A 21391-nucleotide genomic window follows, 5' to 3' on the forward strand; every position below is an offset into this window, starting at 1 on the left:
GTCTACATCAGCAGTCAATGAAAACCCACATTTACAGACAAAGCAGGGGAAGATTACTAGTTTCAAAACTCTATTTTAAAACAGGATTTATCAGAGGATTCCTAACACTGATGAACTGTCCGAGCTAAAACAAGAACCAAATGCTGATTTTCAATCACATACACATTTTTGAACAGATCTTTGTTAAAGAAGTATACCTGCACCTTAGGAGGCCACCATTCCCTGCCCATGGCCCCGTTTCCCACTGAGGTTTCTTTCCTGTCTCACCTGAAGAAGAACACTGTTCCAGGATCACCTTCTTTTGCAGAACTTCCCACACCCATCACCAAAATATTTGCTGCATCTGTGGTTTAAAAATCAGTGAATGAAAAGCTATTTCACAGGGTGACATAAAGTTTAAGAGTCACTTATCAATATTTTCATAAAGTACTTAAGATCATTTCTTTATCTACCATGATATGCCCATAACTCAATCTCTCTTTCTACTAAAGTTTGATAGGCTTTAATATATTAAATAAAAAGACTGTTAGAAATGACTCCCATATTATTTTGAAATAAACTATTTTCATATTAAATTACTTTGCTATTATTGTTAATACATTTTAAAACTGCTCACCCACACCCTTTTTGATTAAGTAATCAGTCCAACTACCAATTATTAAAGTGCTAGGTTCAATACAACTAAGGTTCAAGAATTAAGCTTCAGGGCTGGCGCTGTGGTATAGTGGGTTTACAGCACTGCATTTCAGATAGACACTGGTTTAAGTCCCGGCTGCTCCTCTTCCGATCCAGCTCTCTGCTGTGGCCTGTGAAAGCAGTAGAAGACGGCTCAAGTGCTTGGGCCCCTCCACTCATGTGGGAGACCAGGAAGAAGCTCCTGGCTCCTGGCTTTGGACCAGCCCAACTTCAGCTGTCCTGGCCATTTGGGGACTGAACCAGAGGATGGAAGATCTCTCTCTTTCTCTGCCTCTCTGTAACTCTGCCTTTCAAGTAAAATAAATAAATCTTTAAAAAATTAAGCTTTTTATGAAATTAAACTAAAATCTGAAGTATTAATATAAACTCTTCCTTTAAATACCATTTCATCAATAATGTAATTTGAATATTCTCAAATTAATCATTCTGCTGAACTTAACAATTATCTTTTTATTTTTAATTGACACATAATTATACCATATCTATGGGGTACGGTATGACATTTCAATGCATGTATACGGTGTGTGATGACTGCTTCAGCGTAACTGGCATTTTTAACATCCCAAACATGTATCATATCTTTATGTTGGCAACATTCAAAATCTTCTCTACTAGCTATTTGAAATATCCAATTAATTATTGTCAATTGCATTCACCGTACCGAGCTACAAAACATTAAATGTTATCCCTCCTACTGAACTGCAGCCCTGCAACCCATTAACCATCCTCCTTCCATCCTTCCCTTCCCCACACTCTTCCCAGGCTCTGATGATTTTTAAATTCTGTTGTATGAAGTGTGGCCCAACAGAAAATATACAGAAATAAAAGATACTGAACATTTCTTTTCTTTTTCTTTTCTTTTTGACAGCGTTAGACAGTGATAGAGAGAGAGAGAGAGAGAGAGAGAGAGGTCTGCTTCTGTTGGTTCACCCCCCAAACGGCCACTACGGCCAGTGCACTGCGGCCGGCGCACCATGCCGATCCGAAGCCAGGAGCCAGGTGTTTCCTCCTATTCTCCCATGCGGGCACAGGGACCCAAGTACTTGGGCCATCCTCCACTGCACTCCCAGGCCACAGCAGAGAACTGGACTAGAAGAGGAGCAACCGGGACAGAATCCGGTGCCCCAACCGGGACTAGAACCCAGGGTGCTAGTGCCTCAGGCGGAGAATTAGCCTAGTGAGCCGAGATGCCAGCCGATACTGAACATTTCTTTTTTTTTTTTTTTTTTGACAGGCAGAGTGGACAGTGAGAGAGAGACAGAGAGAAAGATCTTCCTTTTGCCGTTGGTTCACCCTCCAATGGCCGCCGCGGTAGTGCGCTGCGGCCGGCGCACCGCGCTGTTCCGATGGCAGGAACCAGGTGCTTATCCTGGTCTCCCATGGGGTGCAGGGCCCAAGCACTTGGGCCATCCTCCACTGCACTCCCTGGCCACAGCAGAGAGCTGGCCTGGAAGAGGGGCAATCGGGACAGGATCGGTGCCCCAACCAGGACTAGAACCCGGTGTGCCGGCGCCGCAAGGCGGAGGATTAGCCTGTTGAGCCACGGCGCCGGCCGATACTGAACATTTCTAAACATATCTGATTTCAAAGTTAATTATGAAAGCTACCATTAAAATCATCTGTAGTTATTTTTAAATTTTCACATTCAAATAATCAGTATTATTAAACAGATTAGTACACCAAAATTTATCAAGAGTAGTTGCTTTGCATATTAAGGTAATAATATTTATTATACACACATAGTCTATAATGCACATTATACATGTTAGCATACCAAAAATATATTAACTTGCAAAACATATATTTCTAAATATAAATTACTGTCTTCAAAATTTCAGAATTCCTGGATGAAGTTAGGGGATAGGTTCTTCAGACAGAGCCCAAGTCTTACAGCACCTCTTTTGATGAACTCTAACTTCCCATGGAACTACATCCTGTACAGGTCAGAGGTTTTCTATGTAGCCAGAGCAACACAAATTAAACAGAAGAGACCCAGGCATGGAGACCCCCAGGCTGCAAGGCACTGAGCCATGCTGCTGGCACCTTTTGGGGTTAGCCAGGGATGTACCTGGGCAAGTTTTCATCTTAGGGGCTCTGGACAGATTTTTTTTTAGGTTTATTTATTTATTTGAAAGACAGAGTTACAGAGAGAGAGGCAGAGAAACAGGTTTTCCATCTGTTGGTTCATTCCCCAGATGGCTGCAATGGCCAGAGCTGAGCTGATCTGAAGCCAGGAGCTTCTTGCGGGTCTCCCACATGGGTGCAAGAGCCCAAGACTTGGACCATCTTCCACTGCTTGCCCAGAACATAGCAGAGAGTTGGACCAGAAATGGAGCAGCTGGGTCTCGAACCAGCGACGCCCATATGGGATGCCGGCACTGCAGGCATTGGCTTTTACCCAGTATGCCATAGCACTGGCCTCTACAGCTGGTTTTCTAAATTAGCTACAACTTGTTTTTGTTATCAAATGGAACAGATCATCTGTTCAAATGGTCAAGGTTGGAAAAAAACACAAGGACATCATAGCTGTTTTCCTTTTTTTTAATTTGACAGGTAGAGTTATAGACAGTGAGAGAGGGAGAGAGAGAAAGGTCCTCCTTCCACTGGTTCACTCTCCAAATGGCCGCCACGGCCAGTGCTGCGCTGATCTGAAGCCAGGAGCCAGGTGCTTCCTCCTGGTCTCCCATGTGGATGCAGGAGCCCAAACACTTGGGCCATCCTCCACTGCCCTCCTGGGCCACAGCAAAGAGCTGGATTGGAAGAGGAGCAACCGGGACTAGAACCCAGCACCCATATGGGATGCCAGCGCTGCGGGTAGAGGATTAACCAAGTGAGCCATGGCGCCGGCCCCCATAGCTGTTTTTATATGGGCTCAATGACTCTCTTTAAGATTTTCCTCTGTGGGGCCCATGCCATGGCTCACTTGGCTAATCCCCCGCTTGCAGTGCTGGCACACCGGGTTCTAGTCCCGGTTGGGGTGCCAGTTCTGTCCTGGTTGCTCCACTTCCAGTCCAGCTCTCTGCAGTGGCCTGGGAAGGCAGTGGTGGATGGCCCAAGCGCTTGGGCCCTGCACCCACATGGGAGACCAGGAGGAAGCACCTGCTCCTGGCTTCGGATTGGTGCAGCGCGCTGGCCGTAGTGGCCGTTTTGGGGGGTGAACCAATGGAAGGAAGACCTCTCTCTATCACTGTCTAACTCTGTCAAAAAAAAAAAAAAAAAAAAAAAAAAAAAGGATTTTCCTCTAGCAGGGAGATTTCCAACCTGCTATTTTTGCTACTATGGGCTAAATTCATAAATTTTGTTGCTATGGAGATATCTGAGTTTCACTATAAAATCTTCTTCCATCAAAATGTCCTAAGTTCTCTATTTTTTTAATTAAATCACTACTTTCTCGAGAATCCTTCCTGAGACTAACCTAAAATCCTCAAAAGATTTCTTCTTATATTCATTGTGTTTATTGTCTATTTTGTGATTTTTTAAAAAAGCTCTTCCTATTTGTAGCAATTTTAGCATTCTACAGTAGTAAAATAACTTCCTGACCTGACAGGAAGTTGTTTGGCTTTTGATCATCTCAAGGAAGAGTGATCCTAAAATGAAGCTTAATAAAAACATACTGACTTTAATCTGAGAACTAAGTTCTCTGTAAATACAATTTCTTTTCTTTATATGTTATTTGTATAAAGAGATTCAATGCCACTTTAATGATAAATCCTTTCAATAGACAATGAAGGGCAAACAGACAACATAACAGGAAAATGATTTTCTAATGCATTTTAACATACTTGGCCCCAGGTTCAAGCAGAAGTACCTCTAGGCAAGCTTGTTACTTCAACGTATCCGTGGGAGGTGAGCTCTTGGGACAGACTTCCCAGGTGGTACTCGTCTGCTGTTGCGAATGCTGTGCAGTGCATCAGGTCCTGTTGCAGAGAGAGGAGCACAACACAGTTCACCAAGAGGCTGACACACCTGTGTGACAGCAGCTGTGTCACCTTACGGGACTCCAGCTGCAAAGGTGGTGCTGCAGAACTGTATTCAGAAACCTCAAAGGTTTCACACAAAGGATGTGACAAGGATGAAGAGTCAGGGGCCTGGAGACAAATTTCAGCTCATTCTACTACCAAAGATCTTGCCCCTGCAAGCCAAAAAAAGATGGAATGAAAGATACAACTCCTCATCAAATGAGGAAGCTCCAAAAATGCAAAAATGTTATGAAAAAACTATGCAGGGATTTCAAAATTTTTGCCTGTAAAACTGGAAATGCCACCTCGTTTGGTTAGGGCTTTGGTTCCTGTACTGTGCTTTCATACAGTTATCATGTTGTGTGTGTCTGTACGGCATACATACTGAGGCCAGCCAGTGGGGCTGGGAGTCTGTGGGCCTCTTCAGACCTATGTAGAATGTCCTTCACGAGAAGGCTGCCCGCTGTGGCTGGAAAGCCTGTCTCCAGGCCAACTGGCATCTCCCCCACAATAGCTTCTTGTGCTGCATGGTGACCTTGTGGCTTTAAATCACACCTTCAGGGTGGGTGCAATCTTTCACTCAGAGCTGGCAGGGGAAGGGGCTGAGCACCTGGGGAGAGTTAGACTGGCTCCAAGAGGCCCTGGCTATCTTGTGTGACCTCGCAGTTTTAAACCATTTCTTCAAGTTAGTTGCAATCTTCCACCTAGAGCTAGCAGAGGAGGGGGCTGAGCCCCTGAGGAGACAGTCTCCAGGAGACCTGCCCTCCCCCCATCTCCAAGCCCCAAGCCAATCAACATACCTATGTAAAACCCCCATCCAGTGGGCGCTCCCACAGAATGACCCACTGAAAAAAAACAATAATGACTTAAAAACCTGGACACTTCCTCAAAGCCAGTGTTCCACTTGAGCACCCCGCCTGGTCTCCTCTCAGACCAGACGCTTTCCCTATCACTTGCCAACTGAAAAGTTTCTGCCTCTTTGCAAATTGTTTCCTGGCTCTTTATTTCAATACTAAGCTGAGGAAGAGAGTCCATGAGACTTGCTCCGGAAACCGTCCTCCCCTTCACAACCAGTAACACACACAGTAAGCAATATGGCCCATGGCTATGTTTTTTCAAACTGCAGGACACACTCCATTAGTGATTTCTGTTATCAATTTAGTTGGTTTAAGTCAGCTTTAAAAAGCAAAAAGGAGGCTAGCGCCGCGGCTCACTTGGCTAATCCTCTGCCTGTGGTGCTGGCACACTGGGTTGTGGTCCTGGTTGCTCCTCTTCCAGTGAGCTCTCTGCTGTGGCCCGGGAAGGCAGTGGAGGATGGCCCAAGTGCTTGGGCCCTGCACCCCATGGGAGACCAGGAGGAAGCACCTGGCTCCTGGCTTGGATCGGCGCAGCACGCCAGCCGTAGCAACCATTTCGGTGGTGAACCAACGGAAGGAAGACCTTTCTCTCTATAACTCTACCTGTCAAATAAGCACATAAAAATCTTAAAAAAAAAAAAAAAAAAAAGATGGCCCAAGTCTTTGGGACCCTGCACCCTCATGGAAAGACCCTGAGGAAGCTCCTGGCTCTGGATTGGTGCAGCTCGGGCCATTGTGGCCAATTGGGGAGTGAACCAGCGGATGGAAGACCTCTCTCTCTGCCTCTCCTTCTCTATGTAACTCTGACTTCCAAAAAATAAGTCAATCTTTTAAAAAAAGCTCTGAGTTATTCTCAGGACCTACCCTTCTTGCTTCTAGATCCCTGGCTGCTCTGGTGCATTCCCAGGGTAAGATTTTAGAGACCTAGTCCATGGTCCTCTCATTCTCTTGCTGCCTAACCCTGCTTTGCTCTGTCCTCAATCTGTCTACACTCAAAAGGAGATGAATGAACATAGCGGGTCTGAGGATCCACACAAATGGGAAAGTCTAAACTCAATACCATACCCTCTCAGGAACAAGATCAGTGCAGCTCAATCAGAAAAACTGCAAAGTCAGACGAACTCTGTCTCTAGATAAGTGGGCACGCATGGACGTACTGCCCTGTTTTCACAGAGAATGGATGGGTTAGTTTCCAGGGTTGTGTAGGAAGGGAGGAGCACATGGACACAGTCACATACACGTGGATCGTGGAAGAGAGCGGAAGAAGTCGTGGTGACGGGAGTCTGGGAACCACATGGGTGCTGAAGGGTTACGAGTGCTGGCTATTTTTTCATGGCCCTGAGCAGTGAAAAGAGCAGATGTGATGTGAGCCCAGCGATTAAGCTGGCGGAATGGAGGAGTCCTGTTAAAAGGCATCTGGTACGGCCAGCGCAGGCAGAGCCTGCCTGTGACAACTAACAGACTGACCCTCGCTAGGCAAAACTGCAGACTATGAGGGTGGACCTCAGAATTACTTCCGTGACTGCTGCAGCTGACGCACTCCGTCTGGGCTGAAGTGGGAGAAGTAGGAGGCACCAGAGGAGGACAGGGGATTAAAAAGGTCAAGAGTGGGTCCAGTGGAGCTATTTTCCCATAACTGTACTGAAAATTGTGGAGCCTGTGTCTTTAGAATCAGGGTTGTAAACCTGCAGCTCAAAGAAACATCTGACGCAAGAGTTGACCTACATAGCATTTCTAAAGTTTGAGCTAATTGTCAACAACAAGTGGAGACACTGTGCATAAAATCTGGATTCCCACCATCTTCTGACCCAGTGGAACTAGAGTAGGCGGCACAAGGTCTCCAGCCCACGCAGCCCCTTCCTCCCCGTTGTCTCTTGCTGGTTTCACTATAGTTTGTTACTGGCCAGGTCCACCCATGCTATAATACACATAATTCTGAGCTCTCAAGGATGAGACAAGGTGAAGTATTCAATCACCATGTTTATGAGAAAATAGATTCTTAGGTCCAAATAGATGACAAATACATCTTTAAAAACAACTTGTTTAATTAACCACTCCCCTTTGAAAGTGGGTTAAAAGCCTGGGACACGGTGTGTCCTGCGCCTCTCTTCCTTTCCCTGGCCTCTTGCCAGGAGGGGGCTTGCTGTAGCCCTGCACCTCCAGGGCACATGGCCTTTGGGCCACCTGCCCTAGGCTTCCTGGCCTAGATGCTCCTCCATGTGGCTGGTTCCTGGTGCTTGGTATGAACCCAGATTTACCTCTCTTAGATAAAGCTCTCACATCCCTATGATTTCTCTCACTGAATAAAAGCCTAAAATGTAATAAGTAAATAAAATAAAAACAACTTGTCTTCATTCAACTGTTCCGAGGATCCCTGTTCCATTTTTTGAAGACTGTTACCTTATTACCTTCCTGCAGTATCTCGGATTCATTTGGCTCGAATTTCTACCCAGTGGCATTGCTGACATGGCTGCCACCCTGCTCTCCCTGAATTCTTTCAACTTCTTGGATATGAGTCTCTGTTTAAGTTGTGGGCTTGTTCTATTATTAAAAAATTCACACGTTTTAATAATTGGCTTTTTTGTCATCTTGTTTCCTGTGCTTTTTAAGTTTTTATTAAGGTCTGATGAGTGAAGGGACAGAGCACCACAGAATGTCTTTTCTTTCCACTTACCCCCATGAACCAAGGATGCTGTCACTCTGTGAAAAGCTTTCATTTTCAGAAATGGTTTTTCTGGGTTTTTATAGCGAATTTATATTTAGCACTAATTGCACATATAGGTAAAACAAATTTCAGGTTTCAGGATGGAGATCAACAACCAACCAACCTAAAATAGTCACTGCATTTAGGGCCTAAACTTAGGACTTCCAGTTTTAAAATACAAAAGCAGCCCAAACCACTTTATTTCGGTTGTGTTTTGTTTTTCTGGTATAGAAGACAAAGCTCCAGCAGATGGGGCCATAAATCAATGTACAATTTGTGTTCTAGTAGCATTGCTAATTTTCTTGAAGAAAATTAGTATATTATGGCCATGTTGCTGTTACATGGCCATGTTCTAACAGTGAGTTTATGTTTGGGTTTTGTCCGTGGTTTTTGGCACAGAGCTCCAACACCCTGGTCACTCCATGAGCACCAGGAATGTCTGTTCAAGCAAGGTCACTCTTGCTGGGCTCCTGGAAGGCGGCAGGATAGGGGCCACCTGCCAGAACACCAGCCTTTGATGAGAACCCTGGAACTTTCAGCCCCCAGCCCATCCCTGGGAAAGGGAGAAGGGCTGCATTGAGCCCACAGTTGACCATGTCTATGTGATGTAAACACCTCAAGAAGTTTGGTCCATATCGGAGAATGTGCCTCTGTGTAGAGGGTGGGGGGCAAACCCCAACCCCCCAGGAACACAGGCTCTGTGTCCTGGGCACTTCTAGACTTTGCCTGATATGCCTCTGACTCTGGCTGCTCATCTCTATCCTTTATAATCACATTTATAGAAACCAGTAAATGTTTCCCTGAGCTCTGTGAACCATTCTAGCAAATCATCAAACCAGAGGATGGCATTACAGAGACCCCGAATGACAGCTGGTTGTTAGAAGTACAGGGTAGGGAAGGTGTTGTGGCGTAATAGGTAAAGCTGCTGCCTTCAATGCTGGAATCCCATCTGGGCACTGGTTCGAGTCCTGGCTGTTCCACTTCTGATCCAGCTCCCTGCTAATGCACCTGGGAGAGCAGCAAAGGATGGCCCAAGTGGTTGGGCCCCGTACCCACATGGGAGACCTGAAAGAAGCTCCAGGGTTTAGTCTGGCCCAGCCCTGGCCACTGTGGCTATTTGGAGAGTGAACAAGCGGAGGGAAGATCTCTTGTTTTCTGTGTCTCTCCCTCTAACTGTGCCTTTAAAAAATATATACACAAATCTTAAAAGAAAAAAAAAAAAGTAGTAGTAGTAGTAGTAGTAGTAGTAGTACATGGTAAAGGAGTCAACCTGGAACTTGAATCGCGTGTCTGATGTGAGGGGTAGTCTCGTGGACCTGAAAGTATCCTGCAGTGTCCAAACTAACTCTTTAGTCACTGTCAGAACTGCACTGAGCTGTTGCTGGAGAGGTGGACAAGAGGTTGGTGAGGGGGTTGAGAAAACTCCACATCTGTCAAGAGTACAGTGAGTAGAAACAGGTTGTACTTACCAAAAGGAAGATGCCTACTTTTCTGCTATACACTGATTGAAGATGGAAGTTATAAAACATGGATACATTTTACATTACTGGGATGATAGTCCCTACTTCCCCCTCCCCCAGCCCTGAAACCATGGTTTTACTTACCCATGGTCAATCTGAAATGCTAAAAATTCCAGGGGCTGGTGCTGTGGCTTAGTGGGTAAGGCCGCTATCTGCAGTGCTGGCATCCCTTATGGGTGCCGGTTTGAATGGCGGTTAATCCACTTCTGATCCAACTCTCTGCTGTGGCCTGGGAAAGCAGCAGAGGATGGACCAAGTGCTTGGATCCCTGCACCTGCATGGGAGACCCGGAAGAAGCTCCTGGCTCCTGGCTTTGGATTAGTGCAACTCTGGCCGTTGTAGCCATTTGGGGAGTGAACCAGCAGATGGAAGACCTCTCCCTCTCTCTGCCTTTCAAATAAATAAATCTTTAAAAAAAAAAAAAATTCCAGGGGGTTGGTACTGTGGTGTAGTAGGTAGGCTAGGCCTCTGTCTGTGGCACTGGCATCCCATATGGGTGCTGGTTTGTGTCCCAGCTGCTCCTTTTCCCATCCAGCTCTCTGCTATGGCCTGGGAAAGCAGTGGAACATGACCCAAGTGTTTGGGCCCCTGCACCTATGTGGGAGACCCAGAAGAAGCTCCTGAATCCTGTCTTCCAGTCAGCTCAGCTCAGCTCCAGCTGTTGCAGCCATCTGGGGTGTGAACCGGCAGATCAAAGAACTCTATGTCTCTCCCATTGTCTATAACTCTAACTCTCAAATAAATAAATCTTTTTATTTTATTTTTTTTTCTTTTTGACAGGCAGAGTGGATAGTGAGAGAGAGAGAGAGACAGAGAGAAAGGTCTTCCTTTTGCCGTTGGTTCATCCTCCAATGGCTGCCACGGCCGGCGCACTGTGCTGATCCAAAGGCAGGAGCTAGGTGCTTCTCCTGGTCTCCCATGGGGTGCAGGGCCCAAGCACTTGGGCCATCCTCCACTGCACTCCCTGCCCACAGCGGAGAGCTGGCCTGGAAGAGGGAGCAACTGGGACAGAATCCGGCGCCCCAACCAGGACTAGAATCCAGTGTGCCGGCTCCACAAGGCGGAGGATTAGCCTATTGAGCCGTGACACCGGCCTAATAAATATTTTTAAATAACAAATTTCTAAGTTTTTAATTATGTACCAATCTGAGTGACCAATGCAATCTCGCACCATCCTACTCCACCATGCCTGGGACATGACTCATCCCTCTGTTCAGCACAGGCACGTAGCATACACTGCCTGTTAGTCATTTAGAAGCTGTCTTGGTTATCTGATCGACTGTTGAAGTGGTGCAGTGCTCATGTTCAAACTATCCTTATTTTACTTAACAGTGGCCCCAAAGTGCATGACTAGTGAGGCTGGCAATTTGGATACAACAAAGAAGAGCTATAATGTGCTTCCTTTAAATGAAAAAGTGAAAGTTCCCAACTAAAAGAAAAAAAAAATCATGCTGAAGTTGCTAAGGTCTACAATAAGAACGAATCGTTTTTTAAAATTTATTTATTTAAAAGGCAGAGTTACAGAGAGACAGGGAGAGCCAGAGAGAGAGATCTTCCATCTGCTGGTTCACTCCTCAAATGGCCTCAACTGGGCCAAGCCAAAGCCAGAACCAGGAATTCTACCCAGCTCTCCCACATTTGGAATAAGGGCTGAAGTACTTGGGATATCTTCCACCACTTTCCCAGGTACATTGGCAGGGAGCTGGATCAGAAGTGGAGCAGTTGGGACTTGAACTGGCACTGTGGTATGGGATGCCAGCCCCAGAATCAATCTTCTATTTTTGAAATTGTGAAGGAGGGACAAGAATCTGTGCTAGTTTTGCTGAGACACCTCAAACCACCAAAGTTATAGCCACAGTGCCTATCCTATGCACATAGTTAAAATGGAAAAGGCAGGGCAGATATGTGGCACATCTGTTAACACACTACTTGGGATCCCATGTCAGATTGCCTGGTTCAAGACCTGGTTCCACTTCCGACTCCAACTTCCCGCTAATGTGCACTCTGGAAGGCCACAGTGATGGTTCAAGTGCTTGGGTCTCTGCTACCTTTATGGGAGACCCAGACTGAATTCTGGGCTCCTGGTTTCTGCCTGGCTGAGCCCTCACTGTTGCAGGCATTTGGAGAGTAAACCAGTGGATGGAAATTTGTGTGTGTGTGTGTCTTTCCAAAATAAAAAGAAATAATTTTTGGGGGAGGGGTTGGTGCTGTGGCACCACAATGTGCCACCAGCATCCCAAATGGGTGCCAATTCACATCCCAGCTGCTCCACTTCTGATCCAGGTCCCTGCTAATGTGACAGGGTAAGTAGTGGACTATGGTCCAAGTATCTGGGCCCCTGCACCCATGTGGGAGACCTGAAAGAAGCTCATGGCTCCAGACTGGCCCAGCTCCAGCCATTGCAGCCATTTAGGGAGTAAACCAGTAGATGGAAGCCCTCTCTCTCTACCTTCAAATAATATAAATAGATATTTAAAAGAAATATTTTAAAAGATTTTATTTATTTGAGAGGCAGAGTTACAAACAGTGAGAGGGAGAGACAGAGAGAAAGGTCTTCTTTCCACTTGTTCACTTCCCAATTGGCCGCAACAGCCGAAGTTGTGCTGATCTGAAGACAGACGCCAGGAGCTTCTTCCAGTCTCCCATGTGGGTGCAGGGGCCCAAGCACTTGGGCCATCTTCCACTGCTTTCCCAGGCCATAGCAGAGAGCTGGATAGGAAGAGGAGCAGCCGAGACTCACATGGGATGCTGGCACTGCAGGCTGGGGCTTTAACCCACTGTACCACAGCGCCGGCCCCAGAAATATTTTTTTAAAAGATGGAAAAGGCATCTGCAGTTTCATGCATCCATGGAGCAGGGAGTGGTATCTTGGGACGGATTCCCCATGGATAAAGGAGGACTACTGTATAATGCTTTGCCTGTAGGCTTTATTGACTACACCCTATGATGAGAAGTCATGTTGCACACCCATCTATGCACACACACCAGTGACTGCCATATATAAGCCATATATAAGTCATTAGCTTCATTAGGAGCAGTGCACTTAGATATTATCTATTTTTTTAAAGACTGACCGCTCAGTAGCTACTGTTACAGCACACTGTGACGCTAAGACTGGAAATCACTAATGGGCATCCTCTCACTCCTGCTGCTGGGCTCCCTGCTGCTCAGAGGATTTTCATCCTCCAGCATTCTTCTAAAGTGTGGGACATGAACAACAAGGAGCACTACCATTGCTCTCATGCCCATGGGATGGGGGAGCGAATACATCAGTAGGTTATGGTCTCTGCGAATGTGACCAGGTAAAGGGTTAATTCCAAAGCAGGATGAGTGAAACCCACTCAATTTCCAATGCTGGCTCAGGAGCAGGAGTGGGAAAGGACAAACAACAGCCCTTAAGCAGAGGCCCTCCCTTGTCCCATTCAAGGGTGGTAAAAAGGATCATCTGGTTACAAGGATTCCCAGCCCTACCACACCCACATGAAAGTGGAGTGACCCTCTGTTGGGGACAGAGAGAAGTCTGTCTTCAGTCCTGGGAAACTACGAGGGGTCTTCAAAGAGTTCATGGGAGAAGTGTATTATGAAAAAGTTATGCATGGATTTCAAAACTCTCAGCACCAAGGTAAGCTCATCTTTTCATTTCATTCCACAAACTTTTTGAAGCACCTACACAGCCACATGTCAGGACTGATTTCTCCCATGAAGAGTAAAACCTTCAGAAAACATCGTTCTGAAATTATATCACCTCAGATTACTTCAGAGAAGTAAGATTTCCCACTATTTTTTGGTGCTTTTTGGAGGATAACATCTCTTGTTTTCCCAAAACTGCAGCTGCAGTCATTGTCTGTTACTAACTCCTATAATAAAAGGACTCATGAAATAAAATAAATGACTTCTTAACTTCAGTGCCGGAGAAAGTCAACTCCCTTAAGACAATTTTTATGGGGTGCAGGAGTTGAGATGCCACTTCGGATGCCTGTACCCCCATCAGAGTGCCTGGGTCTGAGGCCTGGCTCTGGTTCCAATCCAGCTTGCTGCTAATGTGCACCCTGGGAGGCAGCAGACAGGGGCTCAGGTAGATGAGTCCCTGCAGCCATGTGGCTGGACTAAGTCTGGCTTAATCCCACCTGCGGAGGGCATTTGGGAAGTAAGCTAGAGATGCAAGATCTTTCTGTCTGCTCCTTTCTAATAAATGAAACAAACTGTTTTCTAAAAAGACATTTTTTATGTTTTTCTCTGACACTCCCCACATCCCACCCAGACAAGAGACACATAACCCGTGGAGATTCCCTTTCTTCCTTCCTTTAAATACTAAGCTTCTTAATACTCTGTGTTCAACTAGATTACTCACACCAGGTACATGATAACAATTCTTTCTCTGTTCACATCAACTGTTTGCTCTGCTAAATTTAAATGACTTTATTATTTCACATGGAACCTCATTGAATTTTAAAAATCTATTTCAAATTCTCTCCTAAAAGCAAGCAGAAAAAAAAATCCTAATGAAAATCGAACTCAGGAGAATTGCCTCCAAGTTTAGGGCCACCCCAAAGAAATAACGCAAAGTTTCTTTAGATAGCTCTCACTTAATAACTATAAAAAAAAGTATCTTCTTTGTATCACCTCCTCCCTAAGAAACTTGACACACTGTGCTGCTAGATTTAACAAAGGAAAAAACAAGCTGATCCTTCTCTTTTCCAGATCTGCCTCCAAGGCAGTTTTTTCTGCTTAACAGAAAATTTCCCAGCCTACCCAAGGCCCTGGGAACCAGGCTCCTGGAAAGAGGCAGTCATGAGCGCAGCACCCACACCAGCACTGCCACCCCTTACGTCTGAGTGCAGAAAATCCAGGCAAAACGTGAGACTTCATAACAAGCATTCGTTGACCCCTGATTTCACAACCTGAGGATCGGTAATAAGTTGTGGACTTGATCAAAGGCTGTTGTCCTCACAGGAAAACAAACAACCAAAACCAGACATGCTCAGTTCTGCTTCTCAGAATCAAGATGCAGGGCCAGCACTGTAGTGCGGTAGGCTAAGCCTCTGCCTGTGGTGCCGGCATCACCTGTGGTGCCAGTTCTATCCTGGCTGCTGCTCTCCTGATCCAGCTCTCTGCCATGGCCTGGGAAAGCAGCGGAAGATGGCCCAAGTGCTTGGGCCCCTGCACCCATGTGGGAGACCTGGAAGAGGCTCCTGGCTTCAGATCAGCTCAGCTCCAGCCATTGTGGCCATTTGGAGAGTGAAGCAACAGATGAACAGGCCTTTCTCTGTCTCTCCCTCTCTCTGTAATTCTACCTCTCAAATAAATTTAAAAAAAAAAAAAAAAAACCTAAAAAAAATCGAGATGCAAAGGAAGGCATTATTCTGGCTTCCTCAGAAGGCCTAGTCAAGTTTTAGATATCTGCGCTCCTGTTTCTAATACTGGGTACTGGTGACGACAGACACTAAAGATCCCTTTGCCTCTTTTCCAACCTTCCCAATGTAATAAGCATTTATTAGCTATAAGGCACAATTCTAGGCATCCTACAGGACACAAAGGATAACAAGGGCTTGATCTCGACCCTTAATTAGCTCATCTCTTATGAGAGAAGTGCCAAACTGTAGCTAAAAATTCCTGAAAGCCTCTTACTGGTGAGTAAAAACTACCCCCCCTGGAGCTAAAGAGGATGAAAACACAAACACCTTGTTGCCGATTTTTGATTCTACCTTGCCAAGTCAACTTGCCACCAGCGCACAGTGAGCAGCTAATGAATGCTGCCTGTTTGCATGGCTAGTTTTTTAATTTGATGAAGAATTTCTAGCTTGATTTTCTTTCTTTCTTTCTTTCTTTCTTTCTTTCTTTCTTTCTTTCTTTCTTTCTTTCTTTTTTTTTTTTTTGACAGGCAGAGTGGATAGTGAGAGAGAGAGAGACAGAGAGGAAGGTGAGAAAGGTCTTCCTTTTTGCCGTTGGTTCACCCTCCAATGGCCGCTGCGGCTGGTGCATCTCACTGATCTGAAGCCAGGAGCCAGGTGCTTCTCCTGGTCTCCCATGCGGGTGCAGGGCCCAAGGACTTGGGCCATCCTCCACTGCCTTTCCGGGCCATAGCAGAGAGCTGGCCTGGAAGAAGGGGAACTGGGATAGAATCTGGTGCCCCAACTGGGACTAGAACCCGGTGTGCTGGCGCCGCAAGGCGGAAGATAAGCCTGTTGAGCCACGATGCAAGCCTTCTAGCTTGATTTTCTAAAAACGTTTTTTTTTTCTTGCAGCTCCATTCCTAGATTGGACTTAATACAATCCTCTTTCTTCAGCTACTTTTGGCCAATATTTCATAAACTGTACTTTTATATATCTTATTGCTTATATTTTGCTTTAATGTTTCACATATTCTTCTTTTAAGATTTATTGGCCGGCACCGCGGCTCAATAGGCTAATCCTCCGACTGCGGCGCCGGCACCCCAGGTTCTAGTCCCGGTCAGGGCACCGGATTCTGTTCTAGTTGCCTCTCTTCTAGGCCAGCTCTCTGCTGTGACCCAGGAGTGCAGTGGAGGATGGTGCAAGTCCTTGGGCCCTGCACCTGCATGGGAGACCAGGAGAAGCACCTGGCTCCTGGCTTCAGATCAGCGCAGTGCGCCGTCCACAGCGGCCATTGGAGGGTGAACCAACAGTAAAGGAAGACCTTTCTCTCTCTCTCTCTCTCACTGTCCACTCTGCCTGTCAAAAAAGAAAAAGAAAAAAAAAGAAGATTTATTTATTTGAAAGGCACAGAATCAGAGGGAGAGGAAGGAGAGACAGAAAGAGAGATAGAGAGCTCTTTCATCCAATGGCTCCCCCCACAAATGGCTGCAACAGCTGGGACCAGGCCATGCCAAAGCCAGGAGGCAAGAACTCCATCTGGGTTTCCCTCATTGGTATGAGGGACCCAAGCACTTGGGCCATCATCCGCTGCCTTCCCAGGTGCGTTAGTGGGAAGCTGGATCAGAAACAGAGTAGCCAGGCCTCAAACCAGTGCTCCAATATGCAGGTATCACAAGCAGAGGCTTAACCTGCTGTGCCACGCCAGCTCTCATCTATTCTCAAAAATTAACATTCTGATTCCTCTTGGATATGTTAGGACTGACTCAAAGACCTTGATGACAAACACTGAGTGGGTTGCTAGCTCTCTTAGGTTAGCAGTGAGGCCGTGGCACAAGCACACTAGTTCACAGTGTGAGTGACAATCACTAATGCACCCACCTTACCTCATTCACAGACAGCACTGGGAGGTTGGTCCTGGATGGTTGCCTGGTCCTGGAAGCCTTCAGTGGTCTCTTGATTTGCGGAACGTCTTGTTTGGGAACAAAGGTTTCAGTTGATACAGATGAGTAATTCCTCCTTAATATTTTTATAAACCACTTAGAACCCAAGAAGTTTGGTTTGTGGGTCACTTTTCTGCAAGTATCCAATGACTTCAGGGTTGGAAGCTGCACTCTTCCACCCTGGCAATGTGCAATATTTAGTGGAGAGAACAGGCTTGTATTTAATATTTTCTCATTCATTCCCAGCATCTGAAACTTATTCAAACCACCAGTTGATGCATCAGGAAAGAACAAATCCAAGTTTTGACGTATTGTCAGGGTGTTGCATGTTGTAGTTTCAAGTTCCTTAAGTGGATTTAGCATCCAATGCGTTGGTCTTCGGCACTGATGCACTTTGGGTAATAGACTGTGAGATCCGGCCAGGGCTCGGAGAAGTCTGGCAGGCATCACTACATCCCAAGCTAAAAGAAAAACAATTCAAAGTTCGAAGAGTTTTTGGTTTTGTTGATTTTGATTTTCACTTATCTGAAAGGCAGCCAAGGACACACAGAGAGCTCTCGCATCCACTGGTTCACTCCAAGATGGAAGCTGGTAACTGAACCTGGGTCTCCCACGTGGATGGCAGGAACTCAAGCACCTACGGGCCTGCCAGGGTGCACACTACAGAATCAGAAGCAGAGCTGGGACTTGAACCCAGGCACTTTGGTACAGCATGCAGGGGTCCCAAGTGGCACCTTAACAACAGCGTCAAACACCACCAGCCTTTAAAATATATATACATATATTTGTATTTCCCCAGATAAAGGCATATTTCTCTTAAAAATTTTTGTAGAACAGATACATCTTCACCTAATTCTAGTAAAAGAACAAGGTTAAAAAAATAAATATATGGGACCAGTGCTGTGGCTCACTTGGTTAATCCTCCGTCTGCGGTGCCAGCATCCCATATGGGTGCCGGGTTCTAGTCCTGGCTGCTCCTCTTCCCATCCAGCTCTCTGCTATGGCCTGGGAAGGCAGTAGAAGATGGCCCAAGTCCTTGGGCCCCTGCATCCATGTGGGAGACCCAGGAGAAGCTCCTGGCTCCTGGCTTTGGATCGGCGCAGCTCCGGTCGTTGTGGTCATCTGGGGAGTGAACCAGCGGATGGAAGACCTCTCTGTCTCTACCTTTCTCTGTGACTCTTTCAAATAAATAAAATACATCTTAAAAATACAGCACTTTTCATGCAGTTCTGGCCTTCTTCCTGGAGGACAAGACTGTAAAGCCACTGACATGAAGTGGGACCCTTCATTTCCTTCGTCAGCATATCGACCTTTATCAAATCTGTGCTTTTCCCATACTGAGTCTACTGATCCAGCTTTTACAACGAGCTAAGCAGCAGCTGAAGGCAGGGCAGGCTTCCCTGCTACCGTGGCACGAAGACCTCCTTAAGGAGACCGCATTTGCATCTGCGCGCTATACTTCGACTGAAGACAGCTAAAACAGGAATGAGGCTGAGGAAACACAGGAAATGTACCTGACTCTACAGGAGAGGCGGAAAGTACCGGAAAGACCACACTGTTTCTTTAAGGGGAAATGCTTTTCAGGCTGGGGCAAGTCACAGAGGCATACCACCCCCAAAAATTTACAGGGTAAGACAGATGTTAACTAAGCCCTGGAACCAGCATTGTGGCCGATCAGGTTAGGCCACGGCAAACTGGCATCCTATATGAGCAATGGTTCAAGTCCTCATTGCTCTTCTGATCCTGCTGTCTGCCAATGCACCTGAGAAAGCAGCAGAGGATGGTTCAAGTACTTGGGTCCCTGCCAGCCATGTGGGAGACTAGGATGGAGTTCAGATCCCCATTCTGATGTGGCCCAGCCCTGGCTGCTGTGGCCATTTGGGGAGCGAACTAGCAGATGAAGATTCTTTCTCTGTAACTCTGCCTTTCAAACAATCTTTTAAGAAAGGACAAGCATAGGGCAAGTATTGTAGTTGTCAGCTGGACTGCCTGCGTCTCATATCTGAGTGCCAGTTCAAGTCCAGGCTGCTCCACTTCAAATCCAGCTCACTGCTGATAAGCCCGGAAAAGCAGCAGGTGATGGCCCAAGTCCTTGGACTCCTGCCACCCATGTGGGAAACTCAAACAGAGTTCCAGGCTCCTGGCTTTGGTCCAGCCCAGCCCTAGCTGCTGCAGCCGTTGGAAGTTAACCAGTGGTTGGAAACTGTCACTCTGATGTTTAAATAAATATACTTTTTGTTTTCAAGGGTAAGGAAAAATATGAGTCATGGTGAATTTAAGTAGAACATGCTCCAGGCCGCTTTCACAATTATCTTCAGAAGCTGGTGTTCTGTCTTAGTTCAATTAGTGCTTGTAGTTCATCTCTAATTAGTACTATGCCTCATCACTTGAACCAGTGGGTTATTTATTTTTTTAAATTAAGATTTAATTTATTTGAAAGGTAGAGTTAGAGGAAAGGGAGATACTGAGAGAGGGATCTTCCATCTGCTGGTTCACTCCTTAAATGATTGCAATGGCCAAGGCTAGGCCAGACTGGAGCCAGGGATTCTTCCGTGTCTCCCACGTGGGTGCAGGGGCCCAAGCACTAGGGCCATCTTTTGCTGCTTTCCCAGGTGCATTAGCAGGGAGCTGGATTGGAAGTGGAGTAGCCGGGACTTGAACCAGTGCCTATACGGGATGCTGGCATTGCAGGCGGTGTGGCTTAACCTGCTATACCACTGTGCTGGCCCCAAACGTGGGTTTTCAAGAACGTAATTATAAGAACTTTTAGGACTGGTATTGTCACACAGCAGGGTCTCACCACTTGTGACACCAGCGCCCGATATCTGAGCAATGGTTAGAGTCCCAGCTGCTCTGCTTCTTCTGTTTTTACAGAACACTGATATATGTTGACGAATATCAAACACTTATCTCTAAACCCATCCGAGAAGCATCAATGATGCAACGAGCTCAAAACTGCATTTCTGAAATCTCCCCATAAATAACAATCACACTCATATTTGCTAAGGCCAAAACCCTGGAGTCCACCTCGGCTCGTGCCTTCATTCCCCATGACACGCCTTATTCGGTACCGTTCTCACAATCAGTGCCTGTCTTCCCCATGGGTTCTTCCAGCTGCCTCTTCACTGCTCTCCCCGCTTCTCTGTCTTCAATAGGTTCTTCTCAACACAGCATCCAAAGCCACCCTCTGAAAACTTACGTTGGATGTTCTTTTTCCTTGGAGCAAAATTTGAAGAGGGCCTCACACTTCGCTTACAATAAAAGCCAAAGCCCTTGAAATGGCGTGTGTGGCCCTAAAATGTTTGACATCGCCCACAGCTCTCTCCTTTGCTCATTCTGCCCCAATCACTCTGGCCTCTGATCTTTGTACTCCCTCTCCCTGTGCTCTCCTCCCAGGGGCCCACCTGGTGTACTCCACCCCTTCTCTCAATCTTTGCTCTCACGGCTCTGACTCAATGAGGCTTAACCCAAGCGCTTAACAGGCACAACCAGCACCCGTTCTCTATCTTCCTCCGCTTCCTATTTCCCCATTACACTTAACATCACCTGCATACCTTTAATTTTCAGCTTGCCAATTCATTCAACAGGCAGGGACTGGGCTCTTACCACGTGCAGGGCACGGTGCTAGTTCGCTGATAATGCAGCTTTAAAGAAAATGGACCAAAACTTCCTATTTGTTGATCTTGGGCTTACATTGGGAGTTGCAGACAGTAAGCGTGGCAAATCACGCATCAGGGACAATGCGGACGAAACAAAATAGCAGTGGGAGGACAGATTTTCCTCTCTCCCTTCTAGAACGTGAGCGCCTCCCAGAGGGAGAGTTCTGTATATGATCACACCGTATTTCTGGGACATTAGCGCCCAGTGCATTGGCATAAACTGATTTTTTTTTTTTAAACACAAGACAGCTACTCAGCTCTTGGGCACATCTCAGCTTTCTGAGAGCCACGACAGCAACCAGGACAACGACTCCAGCTCCGCCGCCATTCAACGGAGAAGCGGCGCTCAGCTTTGCAGCCTGCCTCCCGGTTCCTGCAGCTCCCAAGTACCCGACTCATCTAAAACGGAGCTTAGCCAACGTGCACTGGCTGAGCGCCCTCCACGGCCAGCCAGGTAGGCCAAAGCTCGCTCACGGCGCCCGCGAAACCTGCAAAGCCAGAGGGGGGCGGGGCGCGGAAGCCGAGGCCCTGCCTCTGCGCGGGACCACACAGGCTGCGAGGGGCAGGCGGCGCACTAACCTCTCCGCCGCCAAGGAAGAAGGAAGCGCCTGGGGCGCAGAGCTCCGCGGATGCACTGCACTGGAAGAGCGCCCACGCGGCGGCCACTCAGCTCCGGTTCCCACAGCCAACCCCCTCCCTGTAGGGAACACCCTCCCAGCGCC

The 21391-nt window shown here is 46.8% G+C and overlaps 1 protein-coding gene across 6 annotated transcripts in view; it reads right to left on the bottom strand.

Annotated features, from left to right (window-relative positions):
- RMND1 (required for meiotic nuclear division 1 homolog) overlaps nt 1–21371 on the bottom strand; it is a 45386-nt gene extending 24015 nt beyond the window's left edge. The window contains exons 1-4 of one of the 6 annotated variants that reach the window (XM_062186937.1): nt 21249–21371; nt 16954–17039; nt 4505–4613; nt 268–343 (exon numbers count right to left, since the gene is read on the bottom strand). In XM_062186937.1, coding sequence (XP_062042921.1) covers nt 268–343; nt 4505–4607 — 179 coding nt within the window. In that variant the 5' untranslated portion in view covers nt 4608–4613; nt 16954–17039; nt 21249–21371. Of the gene's footprint in view, nt 1–267; nt 344–4504; nt 4614–16953; nt 17472–17921; nt 17942–20209; nt 20367–20564; nt 21103–21248 lie in introns of those variants that run through there. The other 5 variants (XM_062186933.1, XM_062186934.1, XM_062186935.1 and 2 more) reach the window with 5 other exon arrangements.
- Nucleotides 21372–21391: the final 20 nt, after the last annotated feature.

This window comes from Lepus europaeus, chromosome 3 (genome assembly GCF_033115175.1).
Source record: "Lepus europaeus isolate LE1 chromosome 3, mLepTim1.pri, whole genome shotgun sequence".
Lineage (NCBI taxonomy): Eukaryota > Metazoa > Chordata > Mammalia > Lagomorpha > Leporidae > Lepus > Lepus europaeus.